Source organism: Phyllostomus hastatus, unplaced genomic scaffold (genome assembly GCF_019186645.2).
Source record: "Phyllostomus hastatus isolate PE091 unplaced genomic scaffold, TTU_PhHast_1.1 phas_contig_17, whole genome shotgun sequence".
Classification (NCBI taxonomy): domain Eukaryota; kingdom Metazoa; phylum Chordata; class Mammalia; order Chiroptera; family Phyllostomidae; genus Phyllostomus; species Phyllostomus hastatus.
In genome coordinates, this window is record NW_025333664.1 from 16,526,161 (window position 1) to 16,551,841 (window position 25,681).

The window sequence follows — 25,681 nt, forward strand, 5'->3', positions numbered from 1 at the left end:
GCTTATTTATTCACAAAACAGTGTCAACATGTCTATGTGCACTCTTCTGTACATATAATTATTTCAAAATCTAAGAATAATTCGAGGGCCTAGTGCTGGACCAATGCTGGTTTTCCTTCACCCTCTCCCTGTGCCCCAGCAGCTCTTGCTCTGTGCTGGGGGCAGAAGGCAGGCTGAGAAGGTGCTGCAGGAGGCTGAGAAGGTGCTGCAGGAGGCGTGGGTGTGGGCTGGCCACGCCCTCCCCCTCCACTCCCCCCTCCCCCGCTGCACGGCTCTCAGACACAAATGCTCCGAAAAGACACTGCCCAGAGGTTTCTTTAAACCACTTTATTCAGGTCGGCTGGTAGTCACGGATTGAATCATGTATACAGGGTTACCCACACACCCCTGGGCAAAGCCCGTGGCCCCTCCCACACCCCCCAGGGCATTGCTGAGGGGTGGCCAGAGGTTTGAGCCAGCTCTGAGGGAGTGTTGGGCCCAATAGAAATATTTACACATCACCAGGGGCGGGTGAACCCCTGATCGGGAATTATGAGGGGATTGGTATGGGGGTCCCTTGGTTCCCAACAGCCCGAGGCCCTTGGGTGGACTTGGCATGGACCCCAAGAGGGGGCTGGGCTGTTGGGAGCTGGCAGAGGGGGCTCCTGGGAGAGTCTCAAAGACCCCCAAAGGGGTCCTGCTGGTGCGAAACTCTGCATGGGGCCCTGGGGCTGAGGGGGAAGCCCTCTGCACAACGGGGCAGAGGCTCCTGGTGCCCCCACCGCCCTGGAGCGTGGACAGGGAGCTTGTCTTAAGTATAAGGAGGCTGAAGTGACTGACCCGCCAGGAGGCAGTGGGACACCTCCCTTTCCTCCCAGGGTCCCTGTGAGTGCTCCTTCTCATGGGCCACAGCCCCAGAGCAAGGGTCTCCCGGGAGCTCCCACCCCATCTCTCTGCCAGGGGAGAGGCCCCAGCTCCGCTCAGAAGATCCAAGTCCAGACTCAGGGAGGGGTCTCGGTCCACTCCCCAGGTCCAAGTGGGGGGTGGTAGGAAGGAGGGAGAGTAAGGCTGGGAGGCCCCGGCTAGGGACAGGATTGGGGGGCAAGCAAGCAAAGCGAAACACTGGATGCCACTGAAGCCGGTGACAGAAGGGGGCAGCCTGGCCCCGGCATGGTGTCCCGTCCCCGCGTCCAGGGTGGTTGTCCCCTGGGTGCCCAGGGCTACCTCCTCCAAGCCAGGTCACCTCAGGGAGCTGAAAAGGAAGGGCTGAACGGGGCTTACATGCTGAGCAAAGGGGTGGTGGGCAGAGGGCCCAGGTGGTGGCCACAGGCAGTCTCGGGGATGGGGAGGCGGCTGGACCCAGGCCGTCCTGTCCCCAGCGGTCCAGCAGCTCCTCATGCACTCTGTACGGCCGTGGGGGCGTGGGGTGGGCAGGTGGCGGGGCACGCATCAGTCTAGAGGCTGCAGGCCTCCTCGTCCACCGATCGCTTCCGCAGCTCCTTGCCGGGCTTGGGGGGCGGCGGGGCGGGGGCGACGGGCGGGGCTTCGGGCAGATGCAAGACCGAGTTCTCCCCGGGCTGCACTCGCAGGTAGGCCTTGACCTTGTGGTGCCGGGCCTTGCCATCGCTGAAATCGATGACACGGCATTCGTAGGTGCCTTCATCTGTGGGCTTCACCCGGGACAGGCGCAGCTTGTGGGAGATGTTACTGCCCACCACCTTGACCACCTGGGGGCGACAGAGAGACCGTGACCTGGCTGTCGGGTGGTGAGAAGGCAAGTCATTCAAGAGAGCCCGCTTCAGGCCGAGGGGGGAGGGGCGGGGGCGGGGGCGGTGCAGGGACACTCCCACAAGGGCACATGGAGTTAAACAGCACAAAAGTAGAGGCACCTGAAAAGTGCATCAACAGAACAGATAAATAAGCGGAAGTCAGTTCACCCAAAGAAAGCCCTAGCGCCAGGCATGTTACGTCTCAGCGCCACGCAGGAAGTGCGGTGCCATTTCCGGAAACAAACGCAAACCAACGCTCTCCATTGGTTTGGGAGATCGTGTGCGCGGAAGTTTAAACCAGGCAGGGAGGAACGCGGCGGCCTCCTGTCTGGGGCCAGGGGAGGCTGTGGACCTGGGGTGGGCTGCAAGGTGACTGTTTAGCTTAGTCCGAAATGTTTTATTTCTTAAAAAAAAAAAAAAGGCTGATCACAAATGTATCAGGACTTTAATAACTGCGCATGTCTGTTGGAGGAACAAAAGTGTCATATTTGTCTTTGTACTTTGGTTTTGTGTTTATTCTTTTGGGGTTTTAAATTTTATTTTAAAATTGCAATTTAACTTATATGCAGCGAAGGGCACACTTGATAAAATGTTACTCCAGTGTCTCCCTGTGCGACCGCAAGCAGAGCAAGGCAGGGCCACTGTCGACCCTCTAGAGCGCCCCCTTGTGGCCCTCCCTCATCACTCGTCCCCCAGGCCCCCACCACTCCACGCCGCCATGCCCCGCACGGGGGCGTTAACTGCTGCTCTGACTCCTATCACCATAGACTAGTTCAGCCTGTTCTCCAACTCTCTCAGGTGTCGCTTCTTTCACACAATATCCAAGAGATTCTCCTTGTTGCATGTCTCCGCTTGTTCTTTTTTATTGCTGTGTAGTATTCCATCGTGTGAGCACACCACAATGTGTTTATCAGGCCCCCTGCTGATGGGCACTTGGGTAAGTCAGCTGTGAACATAAAGCTATTGTGAGTTTTTTCACCTAAAAGAATAAAAAGGCCCTGGCTGGCATAGCTCAGTGGATTGAGTGCGGGCTGCGAACCAAAGCATCGCAGGTTCAATTCCCAGCCAGGCACATGCCTGGGTTGCAGGCCATGGCCCCCAGCAACCACACATTGATATTTCTCTCTCTCTTTCTCCCTCCTTTCCCTCTCTAAAAATAAATAAATAAAATCTTAAAAAAAGAATAAAAAGGCAGCTGGACAGTTATATAAGATACATCACTGGGAAATGTAGATGAAGGATACAGAGGACCATATATTTGTAACTTCCTGTGAATCTAACTTTCAAATTGAAAATTTAAAAAGTTAGAAAAATCTCCCCTGGCCCATGGTACTTAGACCCTCTTACTGTGTGGCCCTGCCTCCTGCAGTGCCCGCCCCGCCCAGACGGAACGTCGGAGATCAGTTCCCCACTGCTGGCTGGCGACCCCCTTCCGGATGATCTGACCACCTGCTCCTGTCCGGGCTCAGCAGGCCCACGTGGGAGCTGAGTGGGCTCCAGCCCTGGGGCCCCAGCTGTGGGCCCTGCTGGCCTCCCTGCCCTTGGCAGGTGGGAGAGGACAATCAGTGGGTCTGCCCTTGGCCAGGCCCCTGCTCCAGGAGGGGAAACCCCCACTGACCACCCTTACAGTGAGGAGGCCAGGGAGAGAAGGAAGCAGGACAGTCTCCACGGGTGCATTCACTCTGCAGGTTCGTTTCAGAGTCTGTGCCGGGCACTCACGCATGGAACTTCCAATCATCTCACGAGTCTGCTCTGGTCTCCCTGGTCTCTTCTTATCTCCTCCCAAATGTTCAGTTCTTTTGACCTCAGGCCTGTGGCCTTCTGGCTTTTGCACATGCTGGTTTCTCTGGCTGGGTGCCATGCCCCATCTCTCTTCATCTGTGTGACTCCCATTCATTCTCAAACATCACCTCCTCCAAGAAGCCTTCCATCACAACCCATTTATCTCCTTCATAGCAGTCATCACAATATGAAAACCATTTAATTGATTTGTCAGTTGACTTGATTTTTCTCTCTCTCTGGCTAAACTATAAATTCCACGAGGGCAGGAATATCTATTGTGTTCATCTTAGGGACCATCACAGGGCCTGGCGCCCTGTAAGTAAAATAACAATAACAACAATAATAAAAACATTTGTGGGATGAATGAGCTCGCTGGAGTTCCTTATTTCTCCAAATGAAGTGGCACCCAGATGCCATGCTTTCTACGTGGGGGTCACACACACAATTATACCCACTTTAGAGATGGTGAAACTAAGGCTCTAGAAGGGGGGTGACTTTCCCATGGATGCTGAGTCCGTGAGTGGCAGTACTAGGAACTGAGCCCACGCCTGACTCCATGCAGTCTGTCCCTCCAAATGGTGCGACAGGCCCACAGAGGGCCACCAGGACCTGGCAGGGCCATGGGGGTGGCAGTGCTTCCTGGGCTCCGGAAGGGAAGAGGGCAGGTGGGCCACAGCAGGGAGCCTGGCTCATCCTCCCTTATCCTGAGCATCTCCGGCTGGTCGTCATCCCCCACGAAGCAGCAAAACATGGGCTATGGTAGAGCAGGAGCATGAGGAGGGACAGAGGCAGAACTTCCCAACAGCAAGCAGTGGACACACTTCCCGCCGCCCTCCTGGTGTGGGGCGGGGCCCAGCTGGAGGCCTTCAGCTGGCTGACTCCATCACCTCTGACCAAGGGCAGGGAGAGGCCCTGCGGCCCGCCAGGCTCTCAGGGAGCAGGGGATGCTGTTGCAAATGCGCAGCAGGGAATGAATTACCTCAACATCTGTTTCCCTCACGGATATTAATTATCCTTCATTTGTCAACCCTACAAGGCGCTAATGGAGTAATAATGTGAAGCGCTGGGAGCAGCCTCTCCTAGGGAGGGAGCATGGAGCGTGGCCCACCCTCGCCCACCCCTCTGCTCACCCCCAGGACGCCAAGGCCTGGGGGGGACCCCCGGCTCCCTCCCACCCCTCTGCCAGCGAGCACAGGTGCCTTCCAGAAGCAAAGCTCTCCCTCACCCCAGAGAGGAGGAGGGGATGGGGAACGCTGCAGGGGTGCTGGAGGTGGGACTCGTCCCTGACAAGTCACAGCGCCCTGGCTTTGGTTCTCCCGGGCTGTATCATCCATTCATCGGACACACATTCATCAAGCGCCCACTCTGAGCCAGGAGCTGGCAATGCAGCTTCGAACCAGCCGGACCCCGGCGCTTGCCCGCAAGGGCTCAGGGTCGCAGGAGCATGCAGACCTCACCCGGTAACCCAGCACCACAGCCAGCTGGTCTCTAACAGGACAAGGCAGGAGGGCCCACAGGCACTGCTCCCTCTGGCCAGCCGTGGAGGTCTGTGCCTTTAAGTCCCATCAGGGCAAACAATCGAGACAGAAGCAGTAACAGCAGTGCTGGTAGTCCGTGATTATGGGGCGCGCGGTCCCTGCGAGATGGTGTGCTAAAGCCTCACACGCCTCACTTAAACCTCACAGTAACTCTGTGGTGCAGGCCCGCCGAGGACACCCACCAGGTGGGTCGGGAAATGGGGGCTCAGAGAGGTGAACTGACTTGCCCAGGGTCCGGAGCTGGTGACAGGAACCAGGCCTCAGACACACCCCCAGGGAGCCTCCCATGACCGGAGACCTCAGGTCTGTGTTTTTGCCCCCCCCACCTCATTCCCCAGGCCCCCAACCCTCCCTGCTTTTGGGGCGCCGGACCCTTCACAGAGACAGCCTCTGGCAGGGGCCTCATCATCCTGCTCCAGCTTCTGGAGGGGAGGGGTACAGAAGCGGCCTCTTGGGTTTCATCCTTCACAAATCGGGCAGAAAAATCCTGTGGCCGGGAAGTCCGATGTGACTAAAGAGGCCAGGAGAAGAGACCCCCGCGCCACAGGCTGACTGTAAATCATAATCACGTCGGCACAGGCATCGACAGGCCCTGGTGGTGCAATTAAGCACCTAATTACGCTGAAAGAAACAAGGCGAGTCCACACCATGACGGAGCTCAGCCTCCTGCGGCTCGCCTGTGGCCGGGGCCTGTCCCCAGCACAGCAGGGGCCCGGGCTGTCGGGGGGGTTGAGCTCCGACAATTCTGTCCCTGGTGCCAGACCTTTCCCACATGCGGCCTCCTGGGCGAGACCTGAGAGTGAAGGGTGGCCCCGGGGGGGGGGGGGTGCTGCGCCCAGGCCGGGCCCTGCTCTGTCAGAGCTCCACCACTCCACACCCGGCCACCCCACCCGGCCACTGGCTTGTTCGGACTCCGGCTCAGGGTCTCCAAGCCACCCCATCCCTCATGGGGGGGCCCAGGAAGCCTCAACAGCACTAGCCTGACCCTCCCCAGTCATCGCTCCCATTGCTGCTGCTGCCACACCCAGGCCCAACCAGCCTCTGAATCCTGTCAGTCTCGCCTGGAAATACCATGGGCCTCTCCCTCCTCTCTGGACCCCAGGCCCTCCCACGCGGGCCAGAGCAAGCAAGGCCCGGCTTCTCATCTGGGTCATTGCCCTAGTCGCCTGTCTGGTCTCCCCTAAGTCAGTCTGGCCCCTTCCAGTCTCTTCTCCCACAGCAGACAGATCTTTTCTAAATGCCCGCATCTTAGAAGACGACCTTCCACTGCTCCCTGAAGTGGCTGGCAGGAGGGGGTGTACTTTGGGGTCTCATCCCCACCTCCCCTCGGCCACACCTGCCTCCAGGAGTTCCTCCAACACACACCCAGAAGAGTTCCCCTTACTGCTAGTCGACTCCTCTGCACTTCAGAGCTCACTTCAAAGAGCACCTCCTCCAGGAAGCCCTCCAGGCCTCCCGGGCTAAGTCGGGTCCTGTTCCTGGCTCAGACTCCCAGGCAGCTCTCTGCAGCTTCATTTGACTTTTCATCTTGTCATTATTGGGTTGATGTCTATCTCCCTCACTGACTGGAAGCACCCTGAGGGCACGGGTGTATGTGACCTTGGCCTTCACAGAGGCACAGCCCTCAACCCCTCCACCGCAGGCTGGCTGCTCTAAGGATGTTTCAAGGGATTCCCAGGAGGGATGGAGTGACTTTTGTCTCCACATGAGTCTGGCCTTCCTTGCAGACTTCGGGACTTAATGCCCTATGTGTTGTGAATTACTGCAGGAATCTCCAGAAAAGATAGAAATGTCTATAGCGGAAAATAAAATCATACAGTACCCTGACCCACTGCTTGGCCTGATAATGCTTTGGGAAGGATGCAGACTTCATGGACTGCTCCAGTGGTCCCGGTCCCCTCCCCCAGCTCTGCCCACACAGCATCCACCTGTGCAGCACCCAAGGGGGCCAGCCAGGCCAGGCCGGAGGGGAGGGGCTTCACCTGCAGGGACGCTCGGCCGACCTGACAAATGGAAGCTGCCTTTTACGGAGATTCCCGACAGGGCTGCGGTGTGTGCTTCCGGAGGCCTCTTACACTGCACCCGCCTTTTAGGGTTCGGCTGGAGGGGAGGCGGCGGTTAGGATGAGGGGCCAGAGCCCTGGGCCACCATGCATGGGGACCAGGCTTCCCTGGGCTCTTTCAGACTAAAGCAGTTTGCACTGACCGAATCGACAGCACAGACAACTTCCGTGAGACTGAGGGAGGGGCTGATGGTGCTGCAGGCAGGTGGGCACCCGACCTGGGAAGGGTGTGTGTGGGGAACTTCACCTTGTCTTAAACTCAGGAAGCTAGAAACCATCTCTGCCTGCAAACCTGGTGAAGGGGAAGGAAATTAACCTCAGTCGTAAGAAAGAACTTCCATTAGATCAGAAGAAAAACATCCAGAACTTGAATGTGGCCAAAAAGCAGGAGAAGCCACCTGAACCACAGCAACGAGGCCCTAATGGCGGAACCTTCCAGCAAACGCAGACTGCCCAGGGGGGTGTTCTCAAGGCCAGGGGTCCTCCCCGACCCGGAGTTAAGTGAGGTGCTCCATGGAAAGCACTCACCACAGCTCCTGACTGTGGCAGGCACTCAGCAAGTGTTAACTGCATTGTTATTATTACTATTATCACAGGCCCCCCGCCGTCCTCCCACCCACACAGAGGACCCCTTGGTTCCCCGCCCCGCCCCGCCCCCGCTCCGCTCCCGGTTCCTGCGGAGGAGCTGGGCCTCTCCAACTGCTCCAGTCCCCTTTGCGCCAAGGACAAGAGTCTTGTGATTCACATACTCATGCTGAGTCTCCACTCCAGCGACCACTGCCGTTCATAAGCCAAAGCCTCGGCCTCCACAGCTTCCCCAGTGTTTCCACAGAGGTGCTGGGCAGCAGTGAGTGGGGACGGGAGGCGCAGGGAGGCGGCAGAGGCGGAGCCAGGACTGGCTCCTGGGACACTCACCGCTGGCCCCAGTGTCCCAGCCTCTTGGAACCCCCGGGGTTGCCAGGGTGCCACACACTGGTCACTGGGCCCCCACCTGGCCCCTGGAAGCTGGCTGGACTTCTTCCCCCGGAGCCTCGCTGCTGCCCAGCAGGGAGACTGCACCGTTGGGCTCCGTGGTGTTTTCCAGAGATGACGTTCGGGCCCGACGGTTAAAACCAGGAGCCAGGAGCCACTCCACTGAAACTGGGGTGTTTGGAAGACAGGGGACTGCTGGGCCGGCACTCCTGCCTGGCTCGGCTGGCTCCTGCGGAACACGGCCTGGGCCCCCCCCACCCCGTCCCGCCCGAGTCCTGCACTCCTTCCCGTCACCTGTGCACCTCCGCGGACGGGCATGGGGTGCGTGTCAGGGTGGCATGGCCATGTATCACACCTGTCTGCGTTAAGCCCTCATTGGCAGGAGTGCGTGTGTATGTGTGTGTGACAGTCACTTGATCATTTTTGGGGGGACACCTACTGCGTGCCAGACACTGTGCGAGGCTCTGGAAATGTAACAGTTCCAGCCCCACCGTCTCCAGGGGCACAGGCACGAACCGAGTGGTCACAGGAGTGGATCATGGGAATGCAGCCAGCAGGGGAAGGCAGGGGTGCAGCTGGGTCACAGGGTCGAGAATGGGAGGCTTCCTGAGCTGAGCGCTGAAGGAAGACAGGGGATCCGTTTTCCAGAGGAACAGAGGGAGGGACTGGCCTGTGAGAAGGCAGAAAGGCAGCAGGGCTGGCGGGAGGGCGGAGAGCCGGGTCAAGCAAGACGAGAGAGCCCAGAGGGTGCGCAGGGAGCCCAGAGCTCTGCACATGACCGAGAGAAGTCTGGGATTACCCTGGCCTGCAGGGAACCGGGGTGGGCGTGGGCTTACAGGTGCCAGCCAACGAACCATCCCTGCACGTAGGAACAGTCACGTGCGTGCCGCAGTCCACGGAGGAGCAGGGCCTACGACTGACTGCGAGGTCCCTAACCGGACTCCGGGAGCCCCAGCCGGTGCTGGAATCGCCAGCACTGGGGGCGGGGTGGGGCGCAGTGATTGCACAATCACGCCCAGCCCATTTATTTCATTTCACTAATTAGCATCTTCGCATTCCCCTCACGTGGGGCCCAGCAGCCTCGAGTTCTAATCCTCTAAATCAATTAGCCTATTCTCTTCTTTGCCTGAGATGCTCCTTAAACCCCAAACAAAATTACAGGAGAGAGAGTTGCAGCGAGCGGGGCACACTAACGTACACCGAGGTCTCTCCCTGCCTGGGCTCACCTGGCGGGTGTTTGAGCCAGAAACAGGACAGCAGCACTCAGGGCCGAGCCCTTGGCAGAGAAGGGGAGGGGGAGGGGACTGGGCGGGCAGGGCTGGGCCCGCAGCCACCCTAAACGGGAAGTGGCTCAAATTTCCAGACCCGGCTCTGAAAGGCCCTGGGGCAAGCAGCGCAGTGGAGGCCGTGAGGATCCTCTTCTCTCATCCGCCCGCCTCCTGCCTGAGCAGCTGTGGGAGCCTCTTCCCAGGCCTCCCTGCCTCTACTCTGTCACCTCCAGGGCCTGGCGCGGCACCCGCCACGCCTCCCAGCGCCCCCGAGACACTGTGACACCCGCTGTGGCTCCTCCGTGTGTCTGCGGGTGATGGGCCCTGGGGCCCTGAGCTCCCTGCATCCTCCAGCAGTTGTGGAAGCGGCAGGAGAGCAAGCCGGAACTCGGGGACCGCGCCCCACGCAAACACGGTCCTCCCCTGAGTTTCCTGAGCGTGGTGGGGGTGGGCGTCCAGCTTCCTGCCAGGCAGACCTGTGCTCCGTGCACGATCCCGGCTGGCCGCACGGCTGGGACCCCTCCTCCACTCAGTCCCTCTCGCCTCCTTTCTCAGTCACGCCCGTGTCTTCTGAGCATGTCCACCACAAAAACTGTCCCTCCCTCCCTCCAGGCCCCCCACCTGTCTGGGCTCCAGCACGGCCCAGAGACAAAGAGCCTGAGCCAGCTCCCCCACGCCACAACCTCTAGCGAGCCTCTGAGCCTCAGCTGCCACACCTGTAAAACGGGCAAACGTGTGCCCTTCCCTGGAGAGGTGCAGCGATGGAAAAATGAGGCAGTGTATCAAGGCCCAGCCAGCCCTGCAACCCTTCTGCATAGCTCCTGCACCCGCCTCACCCCCTGGGGGAGCCAGGGCACCCAAGGGACCCCAGTGACCCTGAGACACTGCAGCTGTCTGTCATGATGGGCTGAAAGAGCTGGCTCACTCTCATTAGACCCTGTTGGTTTCCCCAAACAAAAAACGCTGCTGAGACAGACACGAAGCATCAGGGACACACACAGCCTTGGCTCCCGACAGGAGAGGATGCGTCTTCTCTCCCCCTGTCATTTTTTTGGGCCTGTCATTCAGGGAACTTGGAAAATCTCTGGCTTTTAAAAAACAGATCAGAGCCATTTCCTACCCCCCACCCTTTCTTTTTTTCTTCCCCTCCATCTTCTTGCCCAAGCTCCCTGCTGTACTGGACCAGAAAAACATTTTTTTAAAATTACAGCTGCGTCCTCCATTAGAGCGCTTGAGAGAAGTCATTATCAGAACTCACACTTATTTTCGTCGCGTCCTTCCCTGCGTCTTCCTGCTGAGATGCTTTTAGCTGCGGGGAGCAGGAGGGGCGGAGAAAGCAGAGACAAGGTGTTAGCACCCCCAGCTGGGGGTTCGGACAAGAGCTCAGATTCCAGCTATGGGGCAGGTGACACTCTGGGGACCCCTGGGCCCTGGGGTCCCTCAGCTCTGTGCCCACCCAGGGGGTGGGAGTCAGTCAGAGCGAAGGAAGATAAAGGAGGTGCCGTAAAGCTGTGTGTGCTGTGCATTTGGCTACCGGGGGGCGAGGATGGGGGGTAAATGGGGTTGGTAGGTGTGAGGGGAAAATGTGAGTCCTTTTGGTGCGTCTATAGGAGTGTCCGTCCACTGTGTCCATCTGTGAACGTGTTGCATTTTCCGGTGTGTCGCACACAGGAGCGCGTGTCTGCAGTGGCACCGCCGGAGCCCCGCCCAGCTGTCACTGCCTGCACACCCGCCCCAGTGGCGCAAAGACCAGCACCACTCTGCTGGGGCCTTTGCTCAGCCTGTGTGCTGGGGAGCTAGGGCCCCAGGAGCACGACAGTTCAATGCGTATTTGTGACTATGTCAGAGGCTCTTTCCCGAACCTGCGACAACGGGTGACCGTGGCCATGTGTGCCCAGGAAGGGGTGTCAATGTACGTGTTCACGTATGAGGTGGTAGGGAGACATGTGTTTGCATATATTTGCATATGCACAAGTGTGGGAATCGAAGTGTCTTGACTTGGGTTCCCCCAGATGCAGCTCTGGGGACAAAGACTCCAGTGCAGGTAGTTTACTTAGTGGGGAGTCCCAGGTGCCGCCACCAGGGGAGTGAGGGATCGAGATGAGAAAGGGAAGGAAGCCAGCAGGGGGTGTGGAATCAAGCCAGTGACCACGGTGGGCAACTGGAGCTCACTCCCGTCCCGCCGGGCACCTGGGGAACAGGGCAGAGAGCGCTCTTTGCCCATCCTGGCCAAGGGTGAGGAAGCTGGGGACGTGCCCTCCGGCTCCCATCGGCCGCCTGTAGGCACAGCACTCCTCCAGCCTGTCCTGATGACCAGTGGGCTCTGCTGTCCACAGAAAACCTCAGGCAGTGATGGGGGTGGGGGGGCAGGCAGTGGAGCTGGTGGCAAGTGTGGTGTGTGCCCCGCTGTGCAGGCAGGGACACCAACAGCATCCGGCCCTGCAGTGTGCCCAGAGGGACGCGTCCTTGTGTACAGGCCAACGTGTGTGCGGTGACCGGGGGGGCAGGCGCGTGCCTGCGTGTGTGCAAAGGGTGTGCAAGCATGTGTGTTTTTGACAGGCCTCGGCAGCAGTGCCCCCGTGTTTGCAGGGGCCTTTGCTGAACAACTGCCCGCCTGGCTTGGAGAGCTGGTGGAAGGGGAGTCAGGGAGCCCCACCATGCCCCTAACCCGGAGCCAGCTTCCGGCCTCAGTTTCCCCACCAGCTTCCCACGGCTACACTCTGCGTTCTTTGGAGGGTCCTTCTGGTTGTGCCCACCGCACATGCCCAGGCTCGCTCTGCCCCTCCCCTGAGACAAGCCCCCATTTCAGGAAGAAGGGAGGGGGACAGCTGGGTGCTGCAGAGGACCGACCCGGCTGGAGCCCAGACCCCTCAGAGGAGGTGCCAGGCAGGGACACCCCTGCCCGGGGGCGGGGGCGGGATTCGCCCAGTCCAACTCTCATCTCCCCGGACGGTACCTGGTTCGAGGCCCACGCCTGCTTGTCGGTCCAGTCCCTGTGGCTCCGCACGTACCACCACTGGATCTCCAGCGAGTAGGAGGGGGAGCCGCTGCCGCGGAAGGAGCAGGCCATCTCCACGTCCTCGCCCGTCCGCGCCGTCATGTCGTGGGGCGTCTCTGTGAACAGGGCTGTGCGGAGAAATGGGGGGGGAGTGGCCGAGGCTCAGGAAACGACAGGCCTGCGGGCCCAGTGCTGGCAGGTGGGGGGGGGGGAGTGGGAGCCTCCAGGCCTGCAGGTGGGGACGGCCTGGCTTCAGGTGGGGCACCTGGAGAAGCCCCCTGGGGCTGGGCCTGTAGACAGCTGTGTAGCAGCAGCAGCAGCTGGCGAGACACAGGGATGAAGGGGTTGGCCTAGGGCCCGGGATGCCCTGTGGGAGCTGGGCTTCTGTCCCAGAGCCCACGGGCATTACAGAAGGCTCACGCAGGGGGCGGTGGATCGGAGGAGGGCTGGGTTGTAAGGGGTGAGCAAAGAGGCCAGGAGGCCAGGAAGGAAGTTGTCCTCCTGATCAAATCTTCCAGAATCCCCCAGTCACCTCTGTCCCGGTTCCCTCCTGGTTACTCCCAACCCCAGTGCACACCAGCCACACTGTCCTTGTAAAGGCAAGTCAGACCAGGCCACCCCTGCTCAGAGCCCTCCCCTGGCCCCCAATGCACTGGGGAGAAAGCCCACCAGGCTGGGCCCTGCCCACCTCCCCCAGATCTCTCTCTGTCCTGGGAATATGCCTCTTTCCACCTCACGCTCGCCCTGGCTGTTCCCAATGCCCAGAATGCTGTTCCCTTGGCTCCTCTTTGCCCAAAAGTCATTCAAAGCTCATCTCAAACTCAATCCCCCAAGAGGCAGGCTGCCTTGACCACCCCGAGTAGGTTCCTCCCACTCGCACCTCCCAGCCACTCTGGTCACCGTCACAGCTCCAGGAGAACGGGGACCGCGAGCTTCCCGTGGCTACACGGTTCCTGGCACCTGGCAGGTAGGTGCTCTGTGTGTGCCAAACGAGTGGGACATTCTCCATCCTTCCAAAGCCCCAGGGTGTGTGGCGGGAGCCCCACCTGCCTCCTGTGCCCCCGCCCCAGCCCCCCTACCAGATCCCAGGACAGGCTGCCCCCCTGCCCCCCTGCCAGGTGAGTGAGAAAACAAACCCCCCCTGATGTGTCCCCAGGCCCCCCCACCATATGTTCTGTCTCTCGTCTCTCCAAACAAATATTGCCCTGAGTTGTAATTAGAATTCTTCCCTCTTCTCACGAGAGATGATCTTGTCCTGGAAGGATGCCTGGCAGCGCCCGGGTGGCCCAGGGACTCCGTCTCCGCCGCCCTCCCGCCGGGCGGCCCTGCAGGCCCCCACCTGGCCCGGCGCCCGGGGAACCCTGGGGGGTCTCGCAGGGGCTCTGGCCAACAGAACAGAAACGCGTTCGAGGCACACGGAGGTTTCAAGGCTCTAGTACCCATGTTTTAAAAAGTAAACAAAAAAGGGTTTTAAAACAGAAGTGAATTTTAATAATGTATTTCAGTTAACCCACAATATCCAAAACAGTACTTCAAATTATGGAAGCCATTCAGGAGACATTCTACATGGTTTTCCCGCTGAGTCTTGGGAAGCCAGTGCGCGTTTCACGCCATCACCACGCACCTCAGTGTCGACCAGCCACACCCCCGGGGCTCAGGGACACGGGTGGCAGCACCCCTGAGAGTGAGGACAGTGCCAGCCGGGGCTCCCCTCCCCCTCACACAGCCCCACTGCCCAGAGGAGGCAGCCGAGGCCCAGTGCCTGGGAGTGACCCTTCCAAGGCCACACTTACAGCCTGGACTTGAACCCAGGTGTGTCTGACTCCCAAGACCATACTCTTCCTGGAGAATCCCAACTATTTTGGTTGTAAAGCTCTTTTTTTTTCCTCAAAAAGAAACAATCCAAGTGGCCAACCTTACAAGGCCCTGTGGGGCAGGAGGGCGAGTCTGTTTTATTCTGGGTGCAAGGCCTGGGCAAGCACAGAGGCGACATTTCACCCAGGCTGAGGTAATCAGGGGAGGCTTCCCAGAGGAGGTGAGCCAGGAGGGGGAGGGGCTTTTGGTCAGAAGATAGAGAAAAAGTCCAGCTCCAAGCCGGGTGAGTTGGCTGTAGGTGTGGCCACCAGCTCTTCCCCCACAGTGGGCCCTGGTCCCAAGCTCTCTCTGATCCCATCGGACCCTGTGAGGAGCCGCCTAGGTGGGGCGGGTTACGGGAGGCCCCTCAGAGTGCATTGGCTCCAATTTTAGTAGTGCAGAGGGCAGTATGTCCGCAGGACAAGGGAGGACACTGAGGCTCTGGGCCTTTGAAGGCATATCTGCGTTCCCTGTTCACGGGTGGCAGCGTGAGCCTGTTCCGGGCACCACCCCAGGGACCCCCGCCCCACCACTCGGGGAGGAGCCGTGTCTGCAGGAAAGCACCAGGGCGCAGGATGAGGAGCCCGGGATGGAGGACGGAGCCCGTTCCTGCCGACAGACTTGCTGCGTGACCTTGAGAGAATCTCTCCTCCTCTCAGAGCCTAATTGCTCCTTTGCGCCACGGGGATTAGAACTCATGGGCCGAGAGCCCCACCAGCTCAGACATGTGAGGGAGAAAGTAATGTGCGTCCTAAGGCATTGGGGAGCGATGGGTCACCCCTACTTGGGGGAAGGGAAGCCTGAGGGAGGAGGGGGTGACAAGTCAGGCGGGCCCTGAAGGGTGGGTGGCAGAGGCGAGGAGAAAGGGAGAGGTGTGAACCAAGGCAGGAAGAAGGGAAAGCCGGAGCCTTGTTTTAACAAAATACAAACCACACCATTAATTGAGCATCTATTGTGTACCTAGCACTGTGCAGACACTCTCTCTAATACTCTCTAATCTACTCACTACCCCTGACAGATGAGGAGAATGAGGTTCAGAAAGATGACGTGACTTGCCCAAGATTCACACAGAGCTGGGTTTTGAACCTATGTCTGACCAGCCCTCGTGACCAAGACTCAGGGGTCCATCAGCCTCCATCAGAATCTGGTCTAAGCCCTGGCTGGTGTGGCTCAGTGGGTTGAGCACCAGCCTACGAACCAAAGGGTCGCCGGTTCGACTCCTGGTCAGGGAACATGCCTGGGTTGCAGGCCAAGTCCCCAGTGTGTGTGGTGGGGTGCATGAGAGGTAACCACACATCGATGTTTCTCTCCCTCTCTTTCTCCCTCCCTTCCCCTATGTCTAAAAATAAATAAGATATTTTTAAAAATCTGAATTACCAGGTGAAATTGAGCCACGAGGCTCCGCCCTTCTGCATCCCCCCTTGCACACCTCTAAGGAAGGGCAGCTCAGTTCCTTCCGCCTCCACTGAAGGCGGGCAGCTCGAACTGGCAGAGGTTCCTGCTCCCTCTCCTGACTCTGTGAGTGAGGTGAGGGCATCCTGTCAGCGCCAGAAACCGGCAGCCGCTCCGTCCTAACCTGGATGACGCGGAGGCAAACTCTAGTAAACATGGAGTTCTTGCTTCGAGCCGGGCCCAGGCTGAGCCCCTTACATACATTTCCTCCTGCTCCATGTCCTGCCACGGAGTAGGTGTGACCATTACGATGCCCATTTCTCAGATGGGAAGGCTGAGGCACCCGAGGCCCCAGAGTGAGCAGGTCCCTGCATCCACACCCAGGCCCAGAGGACCCCACAGTGGGAGCCTGCAGCTTCTCGACCTTGCTCCTGCAGCTCCTCCTCCTGATCCCCTACATGCCCTCCTGCCCTCCAGCCCCCCAGTGCCCGACCTCCACGTCAGTGCGCCCGCCGAGTTCAGGACGAAGAATCCACCTCTCCTCTCCTGTGCCTGAGCCCTCCTCGCCCCTGCCGGTGCTCCTCGCAGCCAGGCCCCTGGGAGGCGGGTGTAATTACAGATCTTTGAGAAGGATGTGATTGTGCTCTCCAGCCCCGGGGTCCGTGCAGGGCCGGGCTCGCTGGGGAGACCATTAAAACCAGTGCCCACAGGTTAGGGTTCTGTAGGAGAAGGGGAAAGGGGCTCGATATACGCAGTGTCTCCTTCCTTTCTGCTGTTAATGGGTGGCCGGAGGATATATTGATGAACCTAGCCCCAGTGAGCAGGGCATCACCTGCAGAAAACAGCCTGTGGCCCTGGCCCGAGCTCCTTGGTTTGGCTTCTGGGAAAGGCAGGGGACAACCTGGACAACCTTGCCTGCCCTTAAAGATCAGGGCCCCGACCTCCCTCCTAACCTTCCAGACCCTGGTTCAGCACAAACAGCTAGGGCTTTGCCTTCAGGTCTGGGTTCAAATCCTGGTTCTTCCACCCCCTAGCTGTGTGACCGGGACAAACCCCTCTACCTCTCTGAGCCTCAGATTCTTTATCTGGGGCGGGGGGGGAGCAGTGAATGAGAGATGCAGGGGAGGATCGTATAAGGTAACATACGCCCCATGCACAGAGTAGGTGCTCAACACACAGCTCTCCTTCCTCTCAACTTCTAGCTCACAATTCTGTCTTCTCCAGAAAGATTTTTAAAGATGCTTTTTTGTAGCCTCATTAGATCATGCAGTGGACATGACGTCTGCATTTCACACCTGGGCCCATGACCCCCCATCTGTCCATCCTGTACCTCCTCTCCTCCCTCGCTTGCTCCCCTGAACAGCCAGCGGGCTCACTCGGGCCCCAGGGGGCCTGTCCAGCACAGGCGGTCCCAGCCCAGCCCCCAGCTCCCTCCGTCTCTGAGCTCAGGTTCCCCATCCCAGACCTTCTGGTTCGGCCCCAAATCTCCGCTCCCTCTGCACAGCCCTCCCTGCTGTGCCAACTTTGGATCTCTGGTCTGAGGCTGCTTCCTCAGGAAGTCTGCAGGAACTGACCCAGTCTTCGCCAGAGCGAGGGCAGGGCGACCGGTGCCGGGGCAGCTCCTACTCAGGGGAAGCAGGGCAGAGCTGGAGCTGGAGGGGGCGGAAGGAGCAGGGCTGAGCAGAGAGACCAGCACCGCCCTGCGGGCCCCTCGGCCACGCCGCCGCCCAGGCCCTCCCCAGTGCCCCCGACGGTCTCTGAGTCCCCCCCACTGCCCTGCTTGAGTGGGTTGGATGACAGATACATGGCGTCTGTGCCCCCCCCCACCCGGCCCGGGAGCTCCCCCAGGACAGGGAACTGCATTGTCTAGCATGGCGCCGGCACGTGGGAGGTGCGATTAGGCCTGTGCTCAATGAATGAATAAATAAATACAGTGGGAAAGAAAGGTAAGACAAACACCCAGAGAACTCGTTAGAAGCTATAAGAAAGAAAAGACCTATCATTCATTCATCCAGTCATTCATTCACACAACACTTATTGGCCACCTACTGTGTGCCAGACTAGTTTGTTGGGGGGATCGCACTCACAAGCTGAGGGATGGGGACAGCCACACGGACCCAGGCAACCGGGGAGGTTCTGAACCAGGACCCAGCAGAGCGGCGCCCCCCTCACCCGCCCTCCCTGTGGCCCTCAGGACCTCTGGCGCCCAAGCCCAGTGTGGCCCACGCAGCCCAGCCGAGGGGGTGCCCAGCCAAACCGACAGGCATGCTGGTGGCGCCTGGAGGGGACCCATAAAGTTGTCAAACGCACCCAAGGGTGAAACAGGGTCACAGATAAACACCAGCCACGCAGGAAGGGCCGTGGCCACTTCTGCGGCAGCTCGCCCCCCAGTCCGACCCGAGGCCCACAGCCCGGCCCCATCGACCCCTGGGATCGCCTTCCCGATCAGACACCCACCACAGGCCAGAAGGTGGGTGTGCCTGACCCCACCTAATCAACCCTCAGACCACTGTCCCTTCGTTACAGGTGGAGAGACAGAGGCCCAGAGAACCTGGAGCCACCGGGGCCCCTCCCCTGCTCTGGTGTCGCAGGAAGAAAGCCCCGCCCACGTGCCAGATGCTGTACACAGACCCCACTTCACCGCCCCAACCCCGCCCCAAAGACTCGAGAAGGTGGTACTATTTGTCGTCAGCCCCATTTCACAGGAGGAGGACCAAGGCTCAGAGACCAGGTGTAGCTGTCCAAGGTCAAACAGCATGAAGGAACAAAGTCAGATTTCAACCCCAAGGCTGACCGCAAAGTTTTCCAGCCAAAGCCAGAGTCCTCTCTAAGCTCTCACTGTCCTCCAGCATGAACAAGTGTGACCCTGTGACAGAGGCCATTCCCAGAGAGCCTGCTCTGTGCCCGGCTCCGCTGGGTGCTGGGGCTGGACGGGTATGTGGCCGCCTTAACTCCCAGCAGGGGGGGCAGAACAGGGGGGAAGGCCTACAGAGGCAGTGCTGACTAAAGCCCCGGCTCCCCTGTGGGTCTCCCTGCACCCCTGAAATCAGGAGACGTAAAATGTCCATTAGAGGAGCACCCAGAAAAGCCCTCAGGGCCCGAGCAAGCAGGGGCCAGCCAGAGCCCCTCCTCCCCAGGGATGGGTGCTGAGGGACTGCCAGGATGGGTGGGCCTGGGGGGGGTGGCGGGCACCGAGGTTCTCCGGCTGCTCCTGGGCAGCCCCTGGCTTCTGGCAGCTGCCTGCAGCAAGAGGGACCGAGGGGTGAGTCGGCAGAGGGCTGTTTCATCTTGGAGTGCACAAATCTGCCTCTTCTCCAGAAGCGGAGAGAAAGGCCTTTTGTACAAAAGCTTCAGGAACTGCTGCATGCTTAGCGGGAGCACGCTGGCCTCCACACGCTGCAGAGGCTCAAGGATGAGAGATCAGCCATCCTGGGCCCCTGCCAGGCCCCGGCCCTCGAGGAGCCTGCAGCCCACAGGACACACACAGACAGACCGTGACTGTCATGCGAACAGCGAGCGCCAGGGACTGAGCCTGGGTCACCATGGACAGTTGTTCTGGGTGTGCACCATTCACATAGCCGTGTGAGGTGGCAGTGCTGGGAGAGAGAAAGGCGGGCCTATGTCTGCCTGGAGAGTCAGGGAAGGCTCCTCGGAGGAGGGGGCGTTCTTGAATTTGAAGGCTGAGTGGGGTCTGAACAGTCGGGGAGCTCAGAACAGGAAAGGGCAGCCTAGAGAGAGGGTCTCCCGAGTTCAACCTTTCGGGGACCACCTCCACCATTTCTGTAGGATCCCTGTATCACCTACACTATAATTTACTTGATATTTATTTTCAAAGCATCTTTCCCTTTTTACTTAAAAAATTTCAGCTTAAAAGGAGGCTTTTATTACTACCATAAATGGAAAATCAGCACCACTTGCCATAAACAGAGGGTAACCGTAAAAATAAACACCATGAAAACCAAACAGCGTCCGTAAATTCTAGCTAGGAAAGGTTGTTTATCGAAGGCTACAAGCCTCAATCTCCCTGTTCTCTCATTAACCGGGGGACATGGGGGAGGGGGAGGCGTTAAACTCATAGCAGACTTCCTTCTCGATGAGAAGAGGTTGGGAGGCAGGTTGGCACCCTCCACACCATGACCTGGGGCGGGGGCGCGGGGGGCAGCCGCCTCCACCACTGTCACAGGCTGGGGCTTCCTGGGCCACCGGCCCAACCCACCTCCCCACGTTGCTTGTGCCGCCCCTATACCTGGAAGCCTCCCCCGCCACCCCCCACCAGCACCCTCCCGAGGAGTGAATGAACAAAGGAATGAATGGAGGACTCCCTCACGTCTTTGCTGCGCAGACAGGGCAAGGAACTTCCTGAGGCAATGGTTTCTCTCCCCAAATGGGGAAAACGCATTATTTTTGTCTTAAAACAAACATGAATATATTATGGAATACAATACAAAATTTATGAATTTTGAATGAAATAGGAGGCATCGAAAAAAACGTCAGCCCTGCCGGGGAGCTGTTGACTTTCCTGCACTCGGAGGCCTTGCTCCTCTCCGCAGCCTCAGGGCTCGCCCCTGCTCTGCGCACAGGAGTGTCGGCCTTGTGGGCTCAAGGGGGAGGGGCCCCAGGGGAGGGGGACCCAGTGTGGGGAGGGTGGAGCCCAGGGTTTGGAGGCGAGGATACAAGTTGCAGCTCTGCCCTGACTTGCTCTGTGGTTTTGCGTAAGTTGCTTCACTTCTCTGAGCTTCGGCCCCCCCACGTGTCAGGGCTTCAAGGCTGACCCTGAGGATTCAATGAACTAATGCACGCAAAGAGCCTGGTTCAGGGTGCGAGACGCAGTGGAGCCTCTGCCCACAGCCCTGCTGAGTTTTTCTTTTTTTAGTTGATTCTAGAGAGAGGGAACAGCGGGAGAAAGAGAGGGAGAGAAACATCGATGTGAGAGAGAGAAACCCCATCTGGGTCCAAACCCGCAACCCAGGCATGCGCCCTGACTGAGAATCGAACTGGTGGCCTTTCGGTTTGCAGGACGATGCCCAGCCCACTGAGCCACACCGGCCAGGGCTCCCTGCCACGTTAGACACACAGGAGCACGTTCTGGAGTCCCTGCCCAGCCCCTGCTGACTGGGAAGGGGGGCTGTCCGGTCCAGTGAAAATGAACACAGCGGACGTTTTTGGGCACTTACTCTGTGCCCAGTGGCTGCTGACGCTGTGCCTTGGTTTCTTCGTCTGAAAAACAGGGACAAGAGTAACAACTGCCTCAAAGGACTATTGTTAGCATTAAATGCTCTGAAACTTCTAAAGTGGACTACTCGGTGCAAAGTATGTGCTGTAGAGGTGTTTCCTCATTTACTTAGTTTCAGCTGAAGTGGAATTCACAGAACATAAAATCAACCCTTTTAAGGTGAACAACTCGGTGGCATTTAGTGCGTTCACATCACTGTGCAGCCACCACCTCCCTGTCGTCCCCAACGGCTGCTACCCTCCCCCCAGGGCCCCCCTCCACCCCGTGCCCATTAAGCCACCGCTCTCCACCCCCCCACTGACCACCAGTCTCCTCCCGTCTCCCTGGACTCGCCTGTGCTGAATATTTCACATCAACGGAATCATAAAATCTGGGGTCATTTAGGATTGCCTTTTTTCACTTAGCATAATGTTTTTGAGGTTCATCCACATTGTAGCAGATATCATATTTCATGCCTTTTTAAGGAAGTGTTTCTTGAATAAAATATCTCACCAAACCCCCACAATGACATGGAAGTAGCCACTACCATCATTCTCATCTTACAGATGGGGAAACTGAGGCACAGAGAGAGTGGGGGCTTGCCCAGGTCCCCGGCCAGGCAGCCCTGACCCAGCCAGGGGAGCGGCGCGGGCACCCGGGGCTGGGGGCAGGGTGCTCCCCAGGCCAGCGCACATATTGAGGGAGACAGCGGCGGACTTGCAAATCTGGGGAGATTTGAGGAGAGTGAAAATATCCTGGCACCGGCAGGAGTGTGGGAGTGGAGCAGGTTTCCCCAGTGGAATTCCTGTCTCTGCTTCCCGCATGACTGGGCTATATAGGGAGCGAAGGGGCCGGGAGGGAGGGAGGGAGGGAGGGAGGGAGGCAAGGGCGGCAGTGTGCAGGGAGCTGGGGGCAAATGGGCATCTCTCTTCATCCTCCCCTGAGCATCCCGCAAAGGCAGCGGGCTAGGCCCACGGAGGGGCCAGCCCGTGAGGCTCAGAGAGGCTGAGTGGGGAACAGGACGTGAGCCCCAAGCCCGGGCTGTCCTCATCCAGGCTGCCTGCCAGAGGCAGAGAGGGGTGAACAGAGGAAGAAGCAAAGGGAGGTTGCGTCAGCCACATGGGTAAGCAGGGGCCCCAGAGCCCAGACAGGAGCATCCCCAGGGCCCACTGAGAAGGGGGAGGAAAGTGAGAGGTGGGGGGAGGCACCCGGGGCGGAGCCAGGGAGGGCCAGGGCCGTGGGGACAGAGCCGAGGCAGGGAGACAAAGATGACGGCACCAGAAAACCAGGACAGAGGCGGAGAGGAGGAGAGAAACTGAGGCAGAGCCCAGGGATGCTGCCCAGCAGAATGGGTTGCCCTGTAGGCAGGGGCAGAGAGTAGAGTGGCTGTGCCACCCCTCCCCCCACAGAACCTGACTCGGGTGGAACCCAGCCCCCCACTTCCCAGCCCCTCACCCTCCTGCCCAGGTGTGTTTGGGAAACCCAATACTGCGGCATAAATACATGGACTCTGGAATCAGGCTGACCCAGATCTGAACCCCAACTGCAGGCTGATCTCTGAGCCTCAGTTTTCCCACCTGTACAATGGGTACTTGGGGGCTCAATGGGACCATAGACACCTGTAAGCGTCTGGCATGTGGTAGGCTCCGTGGAGTGTGGCAATGGTGGTGGTGACCAGGCTGCCTCGCCCTGGGTGGTCTTGCTCCAGCTTCTCCATCCCCACCTCCCTTTTCCTCACCTAGAGGGCTGGCTTGGTCTGGCCTTTTCAAGCACAAGGACTATTCTAGAGCCAGAGAAGAGAACCAGAACTAGCTGAAGGGTTCTGCCCCTCCCCCAGGGCCTTTGCACTTACTGTTGCCTCTGCCCAGGAGGGGATTTAACAGAAGCAGCAGAGCCGGCATGGGGCTCAGGGCACCCAGCACCCAGCTGGAGTTCAGGCTCCACTGCTGGGGTCTCTGGGGGTGGGGGGGGGCATAAAGAGACCAGCCGGTGAGCCTCAGGGCCCCTGCCCCAGAGGGCTTCGCCTCGGCTGACAGCCAGCCTGCCCTCCTCCCCTCGCCTCTGCCCACCTGGGACCATTAGTGCTGCTCTGCTTTGAGTGCCATTTCCACTACCGCGCGCTCTGGCCGCCAGGCCTCCATTAGGGACCCTTTTCCGGGGCTGATGACAGCCAGCAAACAGCTCCCCAGTGAGCCAGCCGTAATTGCTGCCGCCTCCAAGGCTGGAAATAATTTTTTTAAAACCTCACAAAGCAAAACAGACACCCTGCCCTCTGCTTTCGCCTTCCCCGCCCTCAGCTGGGAGCGGAGCCTAAGGGTCCTAAGAAAGGGTGTTCAGTCAAGACCCCCAACCCTCAGGGACACCCTTAACATGCCAGGCTGGGGGTGAAGCAAAGTTTGGGCTCTGCTCCCTCGCTCTGAACTAGGTGTGGGGCCCTTGGCCCACTGCTCCTCTCTAGGCCTCGGTTTCCTCCTCTGCAAGATGGGTATGTTGATGGGTGCTTCGGGTGCCAGATGGGGCGATGGCTGCGAGGCTCTGACAGGAGGACCATGGGCCCCTCTGAGGAGCTGCAGGAAGGATGGGAGAGAGCCAGAAGGCAGGAGAGACGCTGCCAGGGAGGGAGACGCCCGGGGAAAGGTCCCGAGGAGGAGGGAGCTTGGTGTGCTCAGGTATTAGAAAGGACGCCGTGTACTTACCCACACACACAAGCACGTGCACACGCCCCAGCATTTCCCATCGTCCCCTGGACAGTCCTCCCACCACCCCCACCCCCGGTGAAATGAAGGCTGCTTCTCCTGGGGACCACCGGTGGGCTTTGGGGCCTCTACAAACCCAGGAACACCCAGCATAACAAGGTGGCGTGTGTCTGAGGAAACGATCCAGTTCTCATCAGATTCTCAAGAGGACTGCGACCTCCCAAATAATTAGGAGCCAGCAGTCTAGACAAACTCCAGGGCCCCTTGCGGCTTCACCATTTGGTCATTCGTTCTTTTGTTCACTTCATTCACTCGACTGACATTCCTGAGTGCCTGCCTCTCGTGTGGGAGCCACAGTGATACCCAGAATCTATGCATGTGGAATCCGGAGGTGGCATCCTAAGGAGGGGGTGTGCGTGTGCGTGCAGAGACGGAGGGAAAGGGAGGACGGAGGAGAGGAGAGGCAGGTGGGCACAGCAGACACAGAGAAAGGGACAAAGAAAGACGGAGAGGGAGTCAGAGACAGAGGCAGAGACACACACACCAGGGGAGAGAAAGATCCAGAGAGCCAGGGGCAGGCAGACATTTGCCACAGATGGGCACCGCCACCTCCCACATTGATAGCTCTGAGCGAGGCCCCGTCTCCCAGCTCAGCCCTCACCTTCCAGATGCTCCCAGAGCCTCCGCGCTCCGTCCCAAGGGCAGCAGCTTGCAGGGGGCGGGGAGGCTGGGCCTGAAGCAAAGGCCGCCGGGCAGCGGAAGCCAGCCTGGCCAGGACGCTACAGACCGCCCAGGCTCCTGCCCACCCTGCCACGGGCGCCTCGCATCACACATGGTCAGTCACCCAAACACACTCACTCCAGACACTGGCTCAGACGGGGACGCCCAGGCAGGTGCGTCCGGGGTCACACACGCATGCCCCGAGGCTCCCGCCACCTCCCACTGACCCGGAGCCTGGACTCTCAGACCCGAGCTCTTTGCGCCAGACGCCGCCCGCTCAGCACTTTGGCATCGGGAGCCCTGAGAGAGTCGGAGGAAGAAGCCAGGGCGCCGCTGCGGAACAGAGCGCCTGCCCACACGCCCACCTGCTCCGGCAGCCAGGAGCAGGGCGGAGGAGCCGGCGGAGCACGGCGGCCCTGGAGTCCGCCAGCCCGGCTCGAGCCTGGCTCTGCCATTCAACGGTCTCTGTGCTGTGCTCACGCAGGCGGCCCCACCCCCGCAAGCCTCAGTGTCCTCGTCTGTGAAAGGGGAGTGCGCACCCCACAGGGCATCTGAGGAGTAAGTGAGAGGAGGGAGGGGAGGCGCTCAGCTCAGAAAATGCTGCATGAACGCTGGCCCGCTGGCTGGTGTTTCGGTTCACAGACCCCCGAGGGCTCCCCCCCACCCCGAGGGCTGAGCACCAAGAGCTGCACCACCGGCCCCCCTCACCTGCTGACTGCAGGACAAAGGACAGAGGGGGGGTACAGATGGGGAAACTGAGGCCCAGGGGCCTGCCAGCCGCCCAGACGGCAGAGCAGGGGAGGGTGGATAAAAACCAAAGGTCCATTTCCCCTGCCCCAGCTCTGGCACTTGAACTCGGAGCTGAAGTGAAGTCACAAAGGAGTCACTGCCCGCCCCCCAAACACAGAGGACTGCAAAGGACCCGCCCCTGCCACATCCCCTGTGGGAAGCCAGGCATCCTCTGGGCTGGGAGCCCCGCCCACGTGGGCCCTTGTCCCAGCACTGTCACTGAATTGCTGGCTTCTGCCCATGTCACCAGGTTCTGCTCCTTTGGGAAATAATGTGAGGACCCCCTCCATGACATCTCCGACTAATAACTGCTGGGGCCCAGCTTGCACACTAGCTGTGACGAGCAGCTCGCTACTGGACCCCCTCACTGCCCAAGGGGTGGGCACCCTTCTCCAGGCCAAATGTCACCTCAGCTTCTTAACTCTTGGCACAATTTATGCAGATATTTTTTTATAGCTTCAGTTGCTGAGCGAGAACCTTATCTGTCTTCTTCATTGATGTGTCTCCAGTGGCCAAAAGAGCCTGGTACATGGCAGGCGCTCAGTCGATATTTGCTGAATGAATGAATGAATGATCAAACCTCCAGTACGTGGCAGCAGCCCCCCATTAGGCCAGTGGTTCCCAGCTCGAGGGGCGGGGAGCGTGAGCTG

General features: G+C 59.3%; 1 protein-coding gene across 1 annotated transcript in view; it reads right to left on the bottom strand.

Annotated features, from left to right (window-relative positions):
- Window positions 1-328: 328 nt before the first annotated feature.
- Window positions 329-25,681, bottom strand: part of VSTM2L (V-set and transmembrane domain containing 2 like) — a 32,062-nt gene continuing 6,709 nt past the window's right edge. Inside the window, exons 2-4 of the mRNA XM_045833296.1 lie at window positions 12,327-12,496; window positions 10,629-10,679; window positions 329-1,706 (exon numbers count right to left, since the gene is read on the bottom strand). Of these exons, the coding sequence (XP_045689252.1) occupies window positions 1,434-1,706; window positions 10,629-10,679; window positions 12,327-12,496 (494 nt within the window). The 3' untranslated portion in view covers window positions 329-1,433. The remainder of the gene's footprint in view (window positions 1,707-10,628; window positions 10,680-12,326; window positions 12,497-25,681) is intronic.